The sequence below is a fragment of the Orcinus orca genome, chromosome 12, assembly GCF_937001465.1.
Source record: "Orcinus orca chromosome 12, mOrcOrc1.1, whole genome shotgun sequence".
NCBI classification, from domain to species: Eukaryota; Metazoa; Chordata; class Mammalia; order Artiodactyla; family Delphinidae; genus Orcinus; species Orcinus orca.
In genome coordinates this window covers 30,692,893-30,712,046 of record NC_064570.1, presented here as the reverse complement: position 1 = coordinate 30,712,046, position 19,154 = coordinate 30,692,893, and the positions used below count along the sequence as shown (strand labels likewise).

Here is a 19,154-nt window from a genome sequence, read left to right as displayed (position 1 = left end):
ACTGAGCCCACATGCCACAACTACTGAAGCCCAGTGCGCCTGGAGTCTGCTCCGCAACGGGAAGCCACCGCAATGAGGGCCGCGCACTGCAACGAAGAGTAGCCCCTGCTCACCACAACTAGAGAAAGCCCGCGCACAGCAACAAAGACCCAATGCAGCCAAAAATAAACAAACAAACAAATAAATAAAAGCAGCTCTATTAAAAAAAAAAAAGAAAGATGCAAAACATGTAAAACAATGGTACTTCTCACTAAAGTTTTGTTTTGGAGACAACAGGGTTTAGTTTTCATAAAAATTACATCATGTATGTTAACATGCAATAGGTTTATTACTGTTATTTTAAAATAAATCAAATATTTAAAAAACTCCTACTTTAATATCTGACAAAAATATCATATATGTAATCCGTATAACAGAAAATCTTTGGGAATTTCAATTATTATTATTATTTTTTAGGAGTATAAAGTGGTCCTGAGACCAAAAAGCTCAGGAACCATGACTTTAAAATGATGTTAGATGACCAAAAACTGATGTTCAACCTAGTTAAAATGGTAGTACACAGAGAAGAATTTACATTAATTACTGAAATGGTGAAGATATCAAAACAACAACTGGTTTTTTGGAAACAAGTGAGAAGAATCTTTTCAGTAGGTTACCCTCCCCCCTGCCCCTTAGTAGTCAGGAGGGACACAGCACACTCTGACTCATCTGTGTCTGTTGGTAGTGGCTGCATATTCACTGTACCTGTTACGTGAGTTGCTCTCGCTAAGGTCAATATCAAGGCGCGGTTCAGTTCTTCAGATTCCGCTGAAAGCACCGTTTTGGGATCGCTAAGGAAGCGTGTAAACTGTGGCTGTACCTCCGAGCTACCTAATGCTGTTATAAGCCTGAGTGCAGTGCTCTCAACACTGAAAAGTGGGAGAACAAAAACAATCATTAAAAGATTAAGCTGCAGATAACATCTCAGAACTACAGAATTAAATCTAATTCTAGGTTAATCACAACGGGAAAACATGCAAACTATAAATTTCTCTTCTTTGGTTAAAAACAAACAGACAAATGAACTCGTCTTTTGTGTGGGAATGAGCTTTGCTTAATTTGTTTTAAAAGCCCGATGTGCCAAATTTTACAGCAAAACCAACTGACATTTTTACACATTTGAAAAAGATAGCTTGTAGCCTGCAGGACTAAAAAATTTCACCCGGATGCACAGCATTTCAAAAAGTACATCCTTCAAAATTTGAAATGTATTTTCACTTAGAGAAAATCAAAATGACGTGATACTTTAACCATAATCTGAAGTATATTTGAATCCAGTATTCTAAAGGGCTTAGAATACAGTGTCAAAGGTCTTGGAAGTACTTGTTCTCAGTCCAAAGATCCCTCGGCAAAAATTCAACTATCTTACTAGGTTTCTATTTAAAAACGCTGGACTCTACTTCTTCTCTACTGGAAATAAAACACTCCAGAAGCCCTGGAGTTTTATGACAGTGAATAAAAATACTGTGAGGTAATGGATTAAGTTCCCCATCTCCAACAAAGTTTCTAATAAATCCAAGGAAAGACAGTCTCCAATGAGCTCACCAGAGATGGAGCTGGTTCTGGTTGGTTTGTGCAACTGCAGCCAAAGTATGAAGATGACTCAGGAGCTGAACTCTGTAATGAGGCTGAATGTGGTGCATCCGGTAGCTGAACATCTCAAGAAGCGTGTGCAAGATCCCCCAGGCATGAGACTTGAAAACAGTTGGCAAAAGCTGACCTTGAGGAACAAGACAGTTTAAGGCACCAATCAGTAACAGCTATGTATTAAAAGATACCTGAAGAAAAGTCACACTGAATAAAATCCATGCAAAGACTCTGATCATGAACACACACACATACAAACATACAGATACACATACACACATATATACTCATATATTTTCCAAATTTTCTCCATAATTTGTACTTTAATTTTAAGGAAGAAAATCCAGATCCTAATTTTTGGGTTGGCCAAAAAGTTCGTTCGAGTTTTTCTGTTACAAAACGAACTTTCTGGCCAACCCAACAATACCAACTTTGCTTTTTTTTTTCTGGAATTTGACAAATGATACTCAAGTTCATCTGGAAAGGTAAAATAAGAGCGAGGATATGGAAAAAAATTACTCTAACCTTCCTCACTTCTTTATTTTTATTCAGTTATCTTTTAAATTACTTTCATAACGTTACTGTTCCCAACCTTTTGAAGCATGAGGATCACTTTCTAATACACAAATTGCATCACACCCCCTCCTCCCTGCTAATAAAGTTTAATTTGACTTTCAATTATCTGGAAAAAAGAGTAACCATGGTTAAAATGATACTGTATTAATAAAAGGTTAAAATTACCTCAAATCAGAAAAACACTTCCATATTAGAAAATATCTATTATTTAGAACTGCATAACAACCAACAGACGTCGTACAATGTCTTCTGCAATGCAGGAACACCCCCTGCCTATTGCCAGTCAGACTTGGTACTCATTGCTGCCCCGGGCAAACCAGAAAGAGAGGCAAATGGGACCGTTGGTTTTTATATGAGTACAGGCATCATGTCTGTCCTGCTCACTGCATCCCAAGCACCTAGCACAATTACACACCCCCCTTTCTTAACCATAACTTTACTTTAAAACATGCATCCCACTCCCTTGACCCTCTGTGAGAGTCTATCCCTCTTTTTTGTTTAATTTTTCTCTGTAAGGTTTATCACCTGACATATTCCATATTTCGATTATTTACATTTGTTGTCTGTCTTCCTCATTTAGCAGGTAATCTCTATGATGGCAGTGATTTCTGTACACTGCTATATCCCTAACAACTAGAAAAGTATACGTTGAATGAATGGAAGCGTTAATGGTTAAAAACACCAGAAAGTCCTGTCTTACTGATAAATCCTTTGATGCCCAAAGACTCTATTTCCATATAGACCAATAAACGGCTGTACGTTTCCACTAGGGCTGGAGCCAAGGCCACACTGGACTTTGCATGAGCAAGTTTTATCACTCTGGTAGCAATGCTGTGGATAAGGCTGAGGAGAAACAACATATTAAAATAAAAGAAAATAAAAATTCATTACTTTTGACATAAACACAGGAATTATTCTACTTATTGAGAACTTGGTATAAATCTGAACTTAAATATATGAAATGAATCAGCTCTGTTTTAATCACTTAGGTTGTACAGGACACATGGTAGTGATGCACTGTACAACCTGAGACTAATTCTGGTTTCCACGCTGCTTTCAATGTGCCTCAGGATCTCTCTGCTCACGGAAAAGCAAAATTTGGGTACAACTCATGTACCCAACTCAAAATTTGGGTACATGCTTGAATGGTTTTAGGCTGTTTCTTTTTCAAATATGTAACTAAAACCATTTAAGAAATTAACTTTTGTTACAGAATTACTTAACAAATCACTGGTAAGACCCAAATATTAGGTACTAAAGGGACTTTCCTCAATTTTGTCACATATGCCAGTAAAGCGCTTGTATAATTCTAGCACAATGTTAACCATTTGAAAAAGAGCATGTTTTTTCTAGAATCAATGACCCCCCCACCTGGAGGTCCACACATACATTCTCTTTGACCTAGGCAGTGTTTGAAGTTTGAGCCAACACTTAATGGTTGAGAGTCTAGAAATAAAAGCCCTTTCCAAAAAAAACAAGAACTAGATACACTAATGTTCATTCTTACATTGCAGAAATTAGCACAAGTGGCAGCACCATTAAGTTGAGCCCCTCCCGCTCCAGTCAGCCTCAACCCCTCTATACACGCAGGCTTCCGTGCACACTATTACCTGACTCGCCTTCACGCAGCCCCAGGCAGGCATCACTCACTTACATTATCAGCTTGGCTCCTATGGGCACTTGAGGTTCTAGAATCACACCCAACACAGCCCTTTCTGTCTTTTAGAAACCATAAATGTCAATTCTAAAAGCACTCTTATGTACAGTCAACATAGGAAAGATATTACAGTTTTTGCATCCCTGGACTCAGCAATTCTACTTCCAGCAAATTATTTGATAAAAATGGAATTATGGATAGGTGCAAAGACAGCCAGAAAGGTGCAAAGACAGCCAGAAAGATAATCTTCATAGCCATCTTTATAACACTGAGACACTGCAATCTCAGTATCCAACTATGTGGAACTGACTAAAGAATCATACATAGACACACAAAAGACTTCTTTGTAGCAATTAAAACAGATGTTCCTGAAGAGCACTAGACTAAAAACATGTTTAATTAAAAAAAAACCAAAAAACAGGTGTGTAATAGATTATATGAGAAAAAGGTGGTTATAAAATAGTACTGTAGTTAAGAACACATTTTGAAAAAACAAAAATACCCCCTATAAATTCATATATTTACACATAGAAAAAAGACTCAAAACATTATATATAAATATAATTTTACAATGCTTATTTCTTATGGAGGGATTATAGCAATTATTTTCATTTTCTTTGGGTTTATTTGTATATTCTAGAATTCCTATAATAAACAATACCATTTTTGTAATAAAATAAACCTAAAGGTTTTTAAAAATATGCCTGGCCATAAAATATACACACATAATCATGAAATCAAGTCTTTGCTGCGCTGATATCAATTCCCTGGCATAGGACGAAATAAATAAAAAAGAACATACCTCATTTTGGCATGAACTGTCAGTGAATCCAGGAGGTTCATTGGTAAGGGAGTAATAGATCCTGAAGCCAAACAGCTCGTTCCAGGAAGAGGTATCCTCATAATTCCATTTCCATAAATAGTTTCTACCAGAGCTCCCATGGGTAATGTAAAACATTCTGAATTTGTAGAGTATGCATTACACAGCAGGGCGATCTTATAGTCATTCATCTGTAAACTTTTATTTCTAAGACTCTGCTGTAGGAACCTAAAATTTCAAGTTCCATTCAACAGAAAAAAAATGCAAATAATTTCTAGAAAGGTAATTTGCATTTCTAAAAAAGTTTAATTTCATGCAACTATATATTTATTCCTATAGGTATTATAGTTTCTGCCCAAAACATAGTGTTAACACATATAAAAGACTGAGAAGCATTTCAGAAAGAATGTAATTATAAGTGAACACTGAATGGTTGTTAAGTATGTACTATATATACTGTACAAAGATTCAGATAATGAAGAAATAACTCACAGATTCATGAACTAGTCTTCTACTTATCTATTTGCTTAAGTACAATAATATACCTTCATTACAGATGTCACTAAGAAAAAATGGTTAAGGGTTACCTCATAAAATGAAAGCCAAATGAAATGTGAAGTCTGACTACCCTACAGTCTCCTATGAAGAGACCTGACAGTCCTTTTCAGAAGTTCAGCTATTCCTAACACCCTTGACGGAAGCCCAGTCCTATCTAAAAGAGGGCATCTTCTTTGAGTAATCGCAGCTTTGGAAATGATGTAAGGGAGCATGCCAGCCAGATCAGCTCAAGCAATCCTGGCAGCCCAGGGAGTGAAAGATATCCCAGTCAGATCATGCTCAAGTTCCAAGTACTTAAACAATTTTGAAACATTTTCACATAGTTTTGGAAATTAAGTATTTTAACTAAGGTAAAACATGTAAAAGCGTAGACCTGAAAATTAAAAAAAATATATATAAATATATATCTCCACATACATATAAACAGGCTTGGTTAATCTTCTAGTTGCTTTCTGCTGCAACTGATCAGGTTCCCTCAGTTATAACGTACACATTAAATATTTACCCTTACCTCTAGTGGATGTGGGAAGATTTCCATACTTCACATAAATACTGAGACCAATATTAGTCTACAACCCACTATTTATTAAATTAAAAGAAATGAACTGTCAAGCTACAAACAACTTACTCATGGTGAAGCTTTAGGGAATGAGGTATTGGAATCTGTAGCTTGGAGTTGTCATTTTGGGCTTTTCTATTGAGGTGAATCCAAATGCAGGTCATTGCAAAGGCATGAGTTGACTGGGGTTTGTTAATGTCAGGAACTGGGATAAACTAGAAAAGAACAATTTAAATATAAGAAAGAGTAGAATTAACTAATTATATATATTTTAGTAATCCATTTCTGCTGTATCTCATAATTTACCTCCAACTGTCCTTTGACTGTTCAATAACACAAATCAGAAGATCTAACAGCTATCAAATATTGAAACTACTACAAGATTGTTTTTACTTGCCAAGAAAATAACTGAAATCCACAGGTGCTTAGTCAAGCTTTTCCTACTGCCACAAAGCATTCATAATCATTAAATTTTTATTCTTGGACTCCCCTGGTGGCGCAGTGGTTAAGAATCTGCCTGCCAGTGCAGGGGACCCGGGTTCGAGCCCTGGTCCAGGAAGAACCCACATGCCACGGAGCAACTAAGCCCGTGTGCCACAACTACTGAGCCTGCGCTCTAGAGACCGCGAGCCACAACTACTGAAGCCCGCACGCCTAGAGCCCGTGCTCCACAGTAAGAGAAGCCACCGCAACGAGAAGCCTGCGCACGGCAACGAAGTGTAGCCCCCGCTTGCCGCAACTAGAGAAAGCCCGCGTGTAGCAATGAAGACCCAATGAAGCCAAAAATAAATAATCAAATGAATTTATTAAAAAAGTTTTATTCTTTAAAAATTAAACACATCATTATGAAAAAAATTAATCACATCCTTATCTTACTGAGTGTGATAAATATGAATACAGAGTTTCTAAAAGTCACATATATGCTTTCCAAGAACATATAAGAGACATGCAATCTAAATGAGTAGCATAAAACATATTGTTTATTGATGGGTGAAATGACACGGATGTCTGGAATTTGCTTTAAAATCATCGGCATTAATAAAAAAGATGAGGAAAGAAGATGAAATAAGAATATTTCTTGGACTTCCCTGGTGGCACAGTGGTTAAGAATCCACCTGCCATTGCAGAGGACACGGGTTCGATCCCTGGTCTGGGAAGATCCCACATGCTGCAGAGCAAATAAGCTTGCGTGCTGCAACTATTGAAGCCTGTGCACCTAGAGCCTGTGCTCTGCAGCAAAGAGAAGCCACTGCAATGAGAAGTCCACACACAGCAATGAAGACCCAATGCAGCCAAAAAAAAAAAAAATTCTTGGTGATGGGACAGGAGTGTCTTTTTCTATTTACTCTACATTTTTTGTGCATTTAAAAATTTCCATAATAAAATGTTTCTAAAAAATGACAACCATCAATATATACCATATTTTACTCAAATACCTTACATAATAAAACACTAGTGTGACACACTCAATTGGCAAACAACCAAAAAAACTATATTAACAGATACTGATATTATGTGCTCATTCAACTGTGTATAGATTAAAACAGTTTCATGCTTTTAAAAATTGTAACCCTGTTTAGAAGGTAGAGAAAGAGCTTGTCATACTAGATGTTCAACTGTGATTTAAGATAAACTTCAAAAATAATCTAGTTCAATTTCGTCACTTTATACAGGAGTAAACTAATGTCAAGAAAAACTGAATGTCTATCCCATGATCACAGCAATCACAAAAACTGGGAAAAGAACCATGTTTCCAGCTTTCAAGTCCAGTGCTCTTTTCACAAAATCACACTAAAATCCTTAAACATAAATTAGACATAATTCTAATCACATTGTTAACTATTTAGTAAAACTTACTTCTTTTTCTGGGTACAGAAGGTCAAAGAGCTTCATGACAGGGAGAAAATCAGCTAGTGCATTTTTCTGAATACTTCCAGAAATGAATTGCAAGAGAACCCACATTAGATGATCTCTGCCTTTAATCAGTCCTCGCCCTGCTAACTGTAAAAAATGTTTAAATACAAATCTACACAGCCAGTTAAAGAAACAGATACAGTAAAGTTTAAAGAAAAAAGAAAGAGAGAGAAACCTTGTTCTCAGAAAGTTAGCATCTTTTTTTTTTAAACATCTTTATTGGAGTATAATTGCTTTACAATGGTGTGTTAGTTTCTGCTTTATAACAAAGTGAATCGGTTATACATATACATATGTTCCCATATCTCTTCCCTCTTGCGCCTCCCTCCCTCCCACCCTCCCTATCCCACCCCTCCAGGCGGTCACAAAGCACCGAGCTGATTTCCCTGAGCTGATCTCCCTGTGCTATGCGGATGCTTCCCACTAGCTATCTACCTTACGTTTGGTAGTGTATATATGTCCATGCCTCTCTCTCGCTTTGTCACAGCTTACCCTTCCCCCTACCTATATCCTCAAGTCCATTCTCTAGTAGGTCTGTGTCTTTATTCCTGTCTTACCCCTAGGCTCTTCATGACATTTTTTTTCTTAAATTCCATATATATGTGTTAGCATACGGTATTTGTCTTTCTCTTTCTGACTTACTTCACTCTGTATGACAGACTCTAGGTCTATCCACCTCATTACAAATAACTCAATTTCATTCTTTTTATGGCTGAGTAATATTCCATTGTATATATGTGCCACATCTTCTTTATCCATTCATCCGATGATGGACACTTAGGTTGTTTCCATCTCTGGGCTATTGTAAATAGAGCTGCAATGAACATTTTGGTACATGACTCTTTTTGAATTATGGTTTTCTCAGGGTACATGCCCAGTAGTGGGATTGCTGGGTCATATGGTAGTTCTATTTGTAGTTTTTTAAGGAACCTCCATACTGTTCTCCATAGTGGCTGTATCAATTTACATTCCCACCAACAGTGCAAGAGGGTTCCCTTTTTCCACACCCTCTCCAGCATTTATTGTTTCTAGATTTTTTGATGATGGCCATTCTGACTGGTGTGAGATGATATCTCATTGTAGTTTTGATTTGCATTTCTCTAATGATTAATGATGTTGAGCATTCTTTCATGTGTTTGTTGGCAATCTGTATATCTTCTTTGGAGAAATGTCTATTTAGGTCTTCTGCCCATTTTTGGATTGGGTTTTTTTTTGTTATTGAGCTGCATGAGCTGCTTATAAATTTTGGAGATTAATCCTTTGTCAGTTGCTTCATTTGCAAATATTTTCTCCCATTCTGAGGGTTGTCTTTTGGTCTTGTTTATGGTTCCCTTTGCTGTGCAAAAGCTTTGAAGTTTCATTAGGTCCCATTTGTCTATTTTTGTTTTTATTTCCATTTCTCTAGGAGGTGGGTCAGAAAGGATCTTGCTCTGATTTATAGCATCTAACTTTTACATTTACTAATTACTTTTTCTCCACTCAAGGCACACCCAGCAAAGCTTTTTAAATTATTTTAATATTATATGTTTTCTCCCTGACCTCCAAAACAACTACGCATATCAAAAATTAAATGTTTTAAAACATGATTAAGTCGATAATGTATGCATGAGCATCAAGTTTAATTTTGGAATATTACGAAAAATATTTCATCAAAACACGAGTACTTTATTATACCAAAAGGATGAAATTTATTGTTTTTACTCCTCAAGGACTGGTTATCCAACACAACTGGTTTCCTGGTTTCCTGTAGATTATAACAGAAACCAGTGGTGGTGATCGGGGTGGTCGGTAAGTGGTGGTTGAAAGGATTTTAACAACTCTTATGAAAATATTTCCCCCAAATAATCTAGACTATCAAGATGTTATAGATACAACAACACTATTTTATTCCCATTCAATGTGTCCAAAGCCTTAGGCCTAAAACCAACCCTTTCCACAACTTACTCTTCCACTCGTATTCCCTGTTTCGGATTCATTGTTCTACTCTTTCATTCACCTGTCTAAGCAGAAACCAGTGAGTGATCCTAGATTCCTGTTACTTCCTGTCACCTATCGTCACCAAGTCGTATTCACCTCCCAGCATACCAGGTTTCTGGCTCCTCCTCTCTGTCCTGGTTTAGGTCTTCAGCATCTCTCACCCGGACCACTGCAACAGCTCCCTTACTAATTTCTTTGCTTCTGATTTTGGCTCCATCCATCTCTACATCACTGTCTTCCTACATGTGGTCATTAGCAGTAATTTTTCCAACTTGTATATGATGATGTCATTCCCTTCCTCATTTGCTTCCCAAAGTAAATTTAACTCAGAACAAACACAGGGTCATATAAAGTTCTCCATGTCTGGCCTTACCCTCCTGCTTTCTTCATCTCACCAACACTTTCCCTTTTACATTTTTCTTTCCAGCTATCACACACTTTTGTCCCTTTCCAAATGACCATCTTATTGTTATGGAAACACTTTCCTATCTTTTCCTCTTGGCAAATTTCTACTTGCCTTTCAAGTAATAGTTTCAAGATCCCTTTGAGAAAGCCATTCCTGATGTCTTTAATAGGGACTATTCTCTCATTCCTATCACAAGGAAACATGCTTCCATTATGTGAACTATAATATTATAATCAAATTGTTTATACCTATATCTTCCCACTGGTAAAGAGCTCTTTGAGGGTACTATACTAGTGCCTTTTCATTTTGTATCTCCTGGTCCTTGCACTGTGAATATGTGGAATGAATAAGTGAATGCAGTTTTTATGGTGACCAGAAAATGAGAAGTTAAGAAATCATAAAGGCACTGAACAAAACAGAAATCAGAGCTCGGAACTTCTGTTCACTAGGTAACATCCACACCAGTCTAAAACATACTAATCAACAGGTAAAGTGGCTCTGGCAAAGGGTGTGGTACTTACCTTCTGATGAAGAGAAAGGACCATATGTGGAAAACTTGCAAACTGGAAAAGCACAAAGAAAATGAGCTGACTCGAGAGATGCTGCCAGAGGAGTTGGCTTGTTCCCCCGTCATCAAACTTCTCCTCGGTCTCCGATCGCTCCATGGCATAAACCACCAGATCCACCAACTGGTCCTCCAGCACAGGGCAGCGCTGCTTGTGCTGTAGGGCAGAGATTAAATACAGTATTCCAAAAGCCTCCCGGTTAGTTTCAGAAGTTACCAGTTAATGGGCATTAATCGTAACAAGAGGCTGAGAAGCATGGAATGAAGTTGAACTTAGAAAGTTAAGGTTAGATTTAGTCTGTTAAAGCTGCATCATGTTACATTATCACAGAGGACGAGTATCATAAAAAATTATTTTTCAGGTCTCACACAAAACAGCCTTCCCATTAACTTTTGACTTTCACTATAGACATCATTGTTCCAATATGACAAAGGGCACTACACAGTAGAAAATATGTTATTTATTTTTTGAACAAAGATCGTTTAAAAGACAAACGAAATGGGGATAACAGTATTAAGTTTGCAATCTAGCTCAAAATATGAAAACCCTGGATTTCCAGGAATTAAATACTATGACAGGAGAGCAAACAAAGCAGTGTGTGATCTATTTATTTAAAAGTAATCACCACATGTTTACACTAACTTTATATACAGAGGTATATCTAAATAGCTTCCAGATTACTCAATGTCTATTTTTCAAAGTGTGGTATTGATCTGATACTGAAAGGAAAACTTCCTCTACAAAAAAAAAAACTTGATCTCAAAGTTAAATCTCTGCTCTTCCCTCTTAGAAGCCAAACATAATGCAGCTTTAATTTTAAATTAGACTATTTTAAAAATCTAAAACAAGAAAAAGAATTGAGTTTAAACACTAAAAATGAAAATGCAACTTCCCTTTCTAGAGGCAAAAAGATTTATGCTTTTTTAAAGTGATTTTAAAAAATGTACTTTTACCAAAAGAAATATGTTAAGCCATACTTTAAGCCATTTTTATACTTTTAATAAAATGTTATATGACTCAATAGCCAGGCAGTTGGAAGCCTTTCTAATGAATACAATACTAACATAGATGCTTTCCCTATAAACTTTAGATGTGATTATTAGTCTTTTGCCATGAAAAAGGGATATGATTTCCTTAAATTTAGGGGAAAAATGCAAAATGGGGACAAATTTGGAAAAAAAACAAAACATAATGAAGAGCATCCCCTCTTTTGCATGCTTTCTGCCAGCTCCAAACTTGTAAAGCTCCAATATAGCTGCACTTTCTTAAAGCATGCAAATAAAACAAACATCTATCCAAAACAGTAAGCATCAATGGTTGTTTCATATTTTTTCCAAAAACACAATGCCATGATCACAGTTCAATCACATTACAGGTTTACGAAGAGCAATATTAACACCACCAGTTGGGACTACAGTACTTTTCCTCCAAATGTAATTATCATTATGAAGCAGAGCAAAGTGCAACAGACAACACTACAAACTATTTCTTAAATCAGCATGCACAACTACTGTGTACAGGGCTTGAAATTCACTAGTTCTGCCAACCACCAACAACCTAAGAAATGTGTCAGACAACACAAATTTAGAGCGAGATCATTCAAAGTATACAAGAGTCAGAAAAATTTGTGAAAAGAAGTAAAGCCAGAATTTCCAGTAGGAATTTTTCTTCAGTGATGGGAATGTGCTGCTAGTTGGAAACTAACCAATTTGTCATCTATTCCTCCATCCATGATGGTCTTCCATCAGTCTGCTTCAGGAAAAAAGAATAAACTAAACAAAATTGGTGTTTAGCACCTGGGTCATTTTTGAGTTTCCCTTATTAGTATTAGCTATTTGTTTCAGAGAACTGGATTTTTACCTACATATTTTTAGGACTGCAGTGATTGATGGTCATATAGTTAATGATTTAGAGGAAAACCAAAAATATTAAGATTTTGGCAAAGTAAGAACAACTAGGAAATTTACAGTCAAAGCTGATAAGCTTTCAGTATATACCATGACTCAAGACTACCCCCAGATTTTCTGTTAACAATTAAATCAGTCAGGAATCTCTATGGCACCAAATGCACTGGTTGGTCTGAGGGTAGCAGAACATCTATCAGAATGAACTCTGTATTTCCCGGATGTTTTTGGTTAAATCCAAGGATAGTTCTCACACCAAGTTTAGGGATAGCTTACACATGTTCCTTTTTTTACTCGCCAATTTTAATAATACTAAAAAAAAAAAAAAAAAGAGGGAAAAATCTGGAATATAAAATGATCTGTGCTACTAACTACTTTAGAATAAGTTTTGCTTTAGTTTTCAACTGCTAAAAGATAATTACATTAAAATTAAGATTCTCCACCACATAAATTTTATAAAGTGGAAGAAATGAAAATTCGTAAATCAGTTTAATGATCTGTGAATAAAGGCTAATTATCAGTCACAGGGTGTGAAAATTCTGGTAGCCAATGGATGCTATGTCTGTGGCTATTCACAACTTGCTGAAAGCTTTCATAAATTTAAGTCAAGATATAGGCATACAAATTGAATTAGTTTACATCATATGTATATGTATGTTTAGTTAAAGCCTGTGTTAACAATAAGAATCTAAATTCAGTATTTTAACAATGCAATTTCTGCATAACAGCTCAAACTGTATCGGAAATTTGTATTAAATTTTCAGTTTTGGTAAATGCTGAAAATCAGGCACAAGGAATTAACAGAAACATTAACATTAAGCCCCACCCATGCCCCTGATTTTTTCCCACCACTATTTAAAATGGCAAATGATAATGCTTTCCGTCTTAGTAAGCATATCCTATATTAAGTGGCCCCTGACATTTGCATATAAGTTTTGGTACTGCTTATGTGTGCAATTTTAACATATTGTACTTAGGTGGGCGTAAGTTAACTTAAAATCATTATTTCAGTGCCAGAAATCAATTTTAAAGCAGTATCTATTTAGGACAGGTTGGGAAGAGAAATCCCATTGTATGTCATTTATCATATTCTCTACCAATCAGAACTGGAGTCCCATGCCAGTTAGTACCACGTTCAATGGTGCCTTTTAAGGATAAACTGAGTGATCAGTCTAGTACTTCACTGTCTCAGGGTAGCCAGAGTTCATATACCACCACAGAAGAGCCTGAGGAGTGAATCTGTTTTGTAATGCTCTTATTCAGTACAAAGAATACAAACTCTTGTGCAAATACACAAAACAGGATTCTTACACTGTGAACACTACCTTGCTGGTCACAGAACTGGGCTATTTATGACCTTCTGAATGCAACCAATTTTAGGATAAAATACCATAGCCCAATTCCTACTGGAAAATGCAATATGGACAGCTCTTAAAAGGTTTCAAAGCTTTAAGTAAATTATTGCATTGCTAGAGAGAGGACAAGAAAGTATAGTGCAGGATATAGTTCTGTAATGATAAAAGATGTGATGAGATAACTTGTTTATTTTTAATCATATGCTTCTTATACAGTGTGCTCTCATTTTCTACCCTACTCTCCAGGTGGTAAAAATAATATATCAAGTCAATGCAGCATATATCTTACAAGTGCGCTCACTACAGTTTTCTCCCAAAACAATTAATGATGAATTGTGAACTTTTGACAATGTTTACACTACAGTGAGATCAATATTAATAATGTTCTGTCAGCATTTCCATTATAAACTTTATTTTTTACGGATTTATGTCTTAGTCATAAACTTTTTTTAGGTTGAAACTTGTTACTGAAAGGATCAGATCAGAAACACCCTTCTCTAAATTTTGTCAATTTCTAGTTTGAGACGAGCTGCCCCCAAAAGCAAAAAGCTAAGGATGGCTAAGGATATCTGGGGGAAGGTACTTGCAGCTCAAATGACCATGGGTACTTTATTCATCAAACTGCAAAAAGAAACTGAGTCAAGTATGCCTTAAAGTGCACTGCAAAAATTAGTTTTAAGACATAGCATGAAGCATTCTTTCAAGGTTCACTGAATACTTACCTCTAACTCAAGTGAAAGCTGATCAGAGTTAAAGACTTGGTGTTTAAGATGTTACATTGACAGGTTATGTGAGGTTAACTGTCAGATACTGTGGGGTGAAGCAGTTTCAGTTTCACATGAACAAAGGCTTGTCCAAACAAGGAGACTTGGTAAATTTTTCAGAAGAAAAAACTTAAAATAATAAAAGAGATACTGCTACTAGGGTGAGGTTTGGCATGCAAAGTTTCAACACTGAGCAAGTTTTATGGCCAAGCTATATGTCCTTAAAAATAGGGCTTTATAAATGGAAGCACTGGCACAACCTTCACTATAGTATTGCAAACAGCAACGCTATTTTATATAACCTAGACAAGAATGTCTTTTTAAAATCAAAAAGCTGGTCTATTTTAATATGTTGGGCTCAAAAATTTTTAACAAAAATAATGAGAACCACTATTTTGCTTAAAATCTCAAAGGTGAAAAGTCCTGGAACAGACTTGGGACTGTATAAGAGTTTGGTTTATAAAGTTTGGCCATTTCGTGTTCCTCCTGCCACAGGTGGACTTCAGCTGCGAGGCGCTCACTGCAGGAGGAGGACACTTCTGGCAAAGACTGACAAAGAAGGGTGTTTGTCAAGCAGGTGTGGGGTCACCTAAGAGTGCGACATTTCTTAGTCAATCTCCATGTTTCCAAAAAAACTTCCCCAGGTAAAGCGTACCACTCCAACTTTTAAAAGTAACATATCTCTGTTAAAGTGCTTTTGTTCTCTTTTTTGTTTTGTTTTTAATTTGTTTTTGTTTTTAGGCAAAGCAACGTAAGTATTTTTATTGATGTTGTTGTTTGTTTATGTTTTAATAGTCTGGAAAGATAAAGGCCACCACAAATCTTTCCATCTCTGAAAATTCCACCAGGCTAGCTTTAGCCCTAAAGTATGAAAAACAGTAAAATGGAGTGGGAGGGAAAAACAACCCATCAAAAAAGTGACAGGCTTTATCATGTGCCAGGTGTTGTCTCTTGATTTGATTAAAAAAAAGAATATTAAAAAAAAACAAACACCAAAAACCAAAAACAAAAACAATCCACCAAAAACAACTCTCATATCCCAAGAAGAAATTCATTTTAGTGGCCTTGGTCTCAGCATGGTCCTGCCAATTTCAAGCCCCGACCATACATGTATTCTCTAAATGGAATCAGTGGCTACAAAGCGGCCAGCGTATCGTTAGTCACAATACAACAGTAAGGTTGTGAACATACCTGAGCAATGTTCAAGGTCTAGAGCATTGGAGGATGGGCAGGACAAGACAGGACAGAACAAAAATAAAGGAAGAAAAAAAGAAAAGACAAAACAGTGACTATGAGGCCAGCCTCAAGGAACCCAGAGTCAGCACAAACCCTCCCACATGTTAAACCACCAAAAACAGACACACACCAAAAAGAAAAAAAAAAAATCAGCAATTGAGGCCATGCTGAAAATACCAAGGGTTATAAAAATAGACACCCAAACAACAAAAAAAGTCAAAAATTATGGTTAAGTCATGTGTAGGTTTCTCTGGCAAAAGGTATACTTGAAACTGGCCTTATAGAAAAAAAAGCAATGCAAAATAAACCAAGTTTTAAAATATCTCCTTCTTAATTTAAATATTCTTAAAGCAATATATAAATGATAAGAACAATACATTGTTTAATAAACCATATATTAAAAAAAAAAAATCACCGAATAGTTCTTAACTGTTTTGCTCAGTTAGCTATAGCAAAGAAAAGAGAAAAGAATAGTGCAGATTCTATGCAGAATTTACTAGGTTTCCAGCACAGTACAGTACCTGCTTATTTAAACCTAGCATATTGCAGACCATATCCCTGGAATAAGGCTGCTCCAAAACATATCTCAACAAAGCAGTCTGTGGTTCAAACAGATCCTTTAAAGAAAATAAAGAAAATTATTGCTTCAAGATCAAAGTTAATGTTAATTCAAATAATTTGAAATTGGGATCAAAAAATCCTCTAAAGGCACTTGTTACCTTCACAGAGTAGGCAGTATCTAGTGGAAAAAAATCATAGGATTTTAGTGCTTACAATTAATCTGTTCCCACCCCCCATTTGATAAATGATGTAACTGAGGTGAAGGGACTTGCCCAAGGTCATAGAGGAAAAGTTAGAAATGGCTTCAGCTACAGTCACGTGGAAGTCTTAAGCATCACTGTAGGGAAAGGATTTTTTTCCCCAGAAATCTAATCAAAGAGGCAGTTTCTATTCATTCTCCTACAAGTGTAAACATAGACATCATTTCCAAATTTGGAGAGGACTTGATAGCACACGGGTTAAGAGTTCAAGTCCTGACTATACTATTTCCTAAATGTGGGGCCTTTTAGTCAAGTTACTACCCCACTCAATGTCTCAGTTTCATCATCTGGATAATGGAAATATTAAGATGATAGTTAAGAATAAAAGTTGTTGCAAAGTAAGCTCTTAAAACAGTGCCTGGCACATAGTAAGTTCACAATAAGTTCCTCTGTTTTCATTATTACTACTATCATGATTGCAAATTCCATTTAGTTTTCCACTTTTTCATCTTCTAAGGTTTTGCTGACTAATATGCCAAGAACCCAGCATTGTCACTTTAGTTGCACTATTTTACAATCCTCACTTTTGGAAGTTTCCTAATCACTGTCTATGTCATTTTTGACATGAAAACATTTACATGATAACTATCTTGCCCTCCCCATACCCTGCTCTGTCACTACTCCAAACCCCAAGATAATAAAATAAATGTCATATTTCATTATAGCTTTATGTCTATATCACACATTTCATTTTATGGATATTTGTGGATTTTTTTCCTTTGAGAAATTTCTACTCTACTTTTGTCCTCCCCTTCTGAAAAAAATCTAACAAACAGGAGGCTCACTCCTCAAATTTTAGGGACGCTGCAAACTCATTTTTGGTCCCTGCTTTGTAAAGGAAAAGTGAAAACAAGGAATCAATTAAAAACTTCAATTTTCTAACACCAAGTGCTTTGCCAGAAGTGGACCATTGGAACATAGACACCTGCAATATCATAAACCACAGGCGGTACTTGGATATTGAAATCATATGATAAACCATAAACTATCTTTCATTAAATATTTACTTCTTCAGTCTATGAAGAGACAGTTTAGCATTACACATCAAATACTCCAGGATGAAGACTCTTAGACGGATGGAGAAAGTTCCATCGTATTTAGTAACATACCTTATCATATGGCAAGAGGCCTTTCAAAGGAAAACGGAGAGTTGCAGGGTCCAATTTCCATGAATTACAAATGGCGCCTGAGTTATTTACAACTGGCAGAAGGCTGCAACGGCCTGTATGCATTACAAAAAAATGTTTCTAAATAAATGTGAACATAGCAATGCCTGGTCCTTCATTCACTCTACAACTATTTAATGAACATCTATGCTGAACCAGGCACTGGTTAAAAATATGTTTTAATTAGATATAAGTTTGGGAATTTTCTTTGATTATTTTTAGCCCAGATGGTTAAAGACCAATTTGTACAGGCCTTCTAAACTCACAAATGTTGCATTTGTCCAGGGACAGAGGTCGGCAAGCTACAATCCATGGACAAAATCCGCCTGTTTTTGTAAAGCTGTACTGGAACACTGTTGCTTTTGCACTGTAATGGCAGAGTTGAGTAGTTGCAGCAGACTGTATAGCCCACAGAGCCTAAAATATTTGTTATATCACCATTTATAGAAAAAGTTTACAGACGCTTAATCTAGGGTCAACCTGAGTAACTTTAAACATGATGCTCCTAGAAGCCTTAGATGTAGTATATGACCATCAATCAGTTCATGTATCCAAATGCCTGATAAATACTGTCACTGCGATGTCCCACAGGCACCTCAAGTTCAACATAACTTAAACTAAATTCGTCATCATCCTTCTCAATCCTTCCATAATTCATTAAATGATGTCAATATCTACTCAGTTACAAAAACTAAAAGCCTAAGAATTATCTGTCTAGTGTCTGTTTAGTTTTTGTATTTCCAGTGTCCAGAATAGCACCTGACTCACAGAAAGTGCTAAAAACTTCATCATTGACTAAATAACGTCTATATTCCAGGCTGTTCTGAGGCCACCATGATTTCTAGAAATTATTCAGGAATATATATGAGCACTGCAAAAACTGCAAATCACGTGCTTATTTTTAAAAGAAAATTCTGAGAATCTAACAAACATGAAAAAATGGAAAACAAAATAAATGAAATACAGAGCAAAGGTGTAAATTGGAATGGGCTGAGAGAGTCAGATAATCGAGGGGCAGATCTACTGCGACTTCCAGTTGCCTAGAGATTCCATGGTGCTTTACTAGCTCTATTAAAAGTTCCCTCTAATCACCAGGAAACACATCTTCTAGAATGGTTCTATCTGAAGCTTAGACCAGTCCAGACAGTTGCTTTTCCTTCCCTGTACTTAACACACAAAGTACCTGAAGCAAGTAAAAGGACATTATTAAGCTCCTAAAGTTATACTAAAATAACAAGTCACCAAGACA

General features: G+C 36.2%; 1 protein-coding gene across 6 annotated transcripts in view; it reads right to left on the bottom strand.

Annotated features, from left to right (window-relative positions):
- Nucleotides 1–19,154, bottom strand: part of MED23 (mediator complex subunit 23) — a 42,837-nt gene that overhangs the window by 14,856 nt on the left and 8,827 nt on the right. For 3 of the 6 annotated variants that reach the window (XM_033407192.2, XM_049695670.1, XM_033407132.2), the window contains exons 9-18: nt 17,849–17,961; nt 16,440–16,535; nt 15,874–15,891; nt 10,615–10,815; nt 7,654–7,797; nt 5,866–6,011; nt 4,662–4,907; nt 2,903–3,045; nt 1,585–1,759; nt 745–908 (exon numbers count right to left, since the gene is read on the bottom strand). In XM_033407192.2, the coding sequence (XP_033263083.1) occupies nt 745–908; nt 1,585–1,759; nt 2,903–3,045; nt 4,662–4,907; nt 5,866–6,011; nt 7,654–7,797; nt 10,615–10,815; nt 15,874–15,891; nt 16,440–16,535; nt 17,849–17,961 (1,446 nt within the window). The remainder of the gene's footprint in view (nt 1–744; nt 909–1,584; nt 1,760–2,902; nt 3,046–4,661; nt 4,908–5,865; nt 6,012–7,653; nt 7,798–10,614; nt 10,816–15,873; nt 15,892–16,439; nt 16,536–17,848; nt 17,962–19,154) is intronic. The other 3 variants (XM_033407144.2, XM_033407135.2, XM_033407184.2) reach the window with 3 other exon arrangements.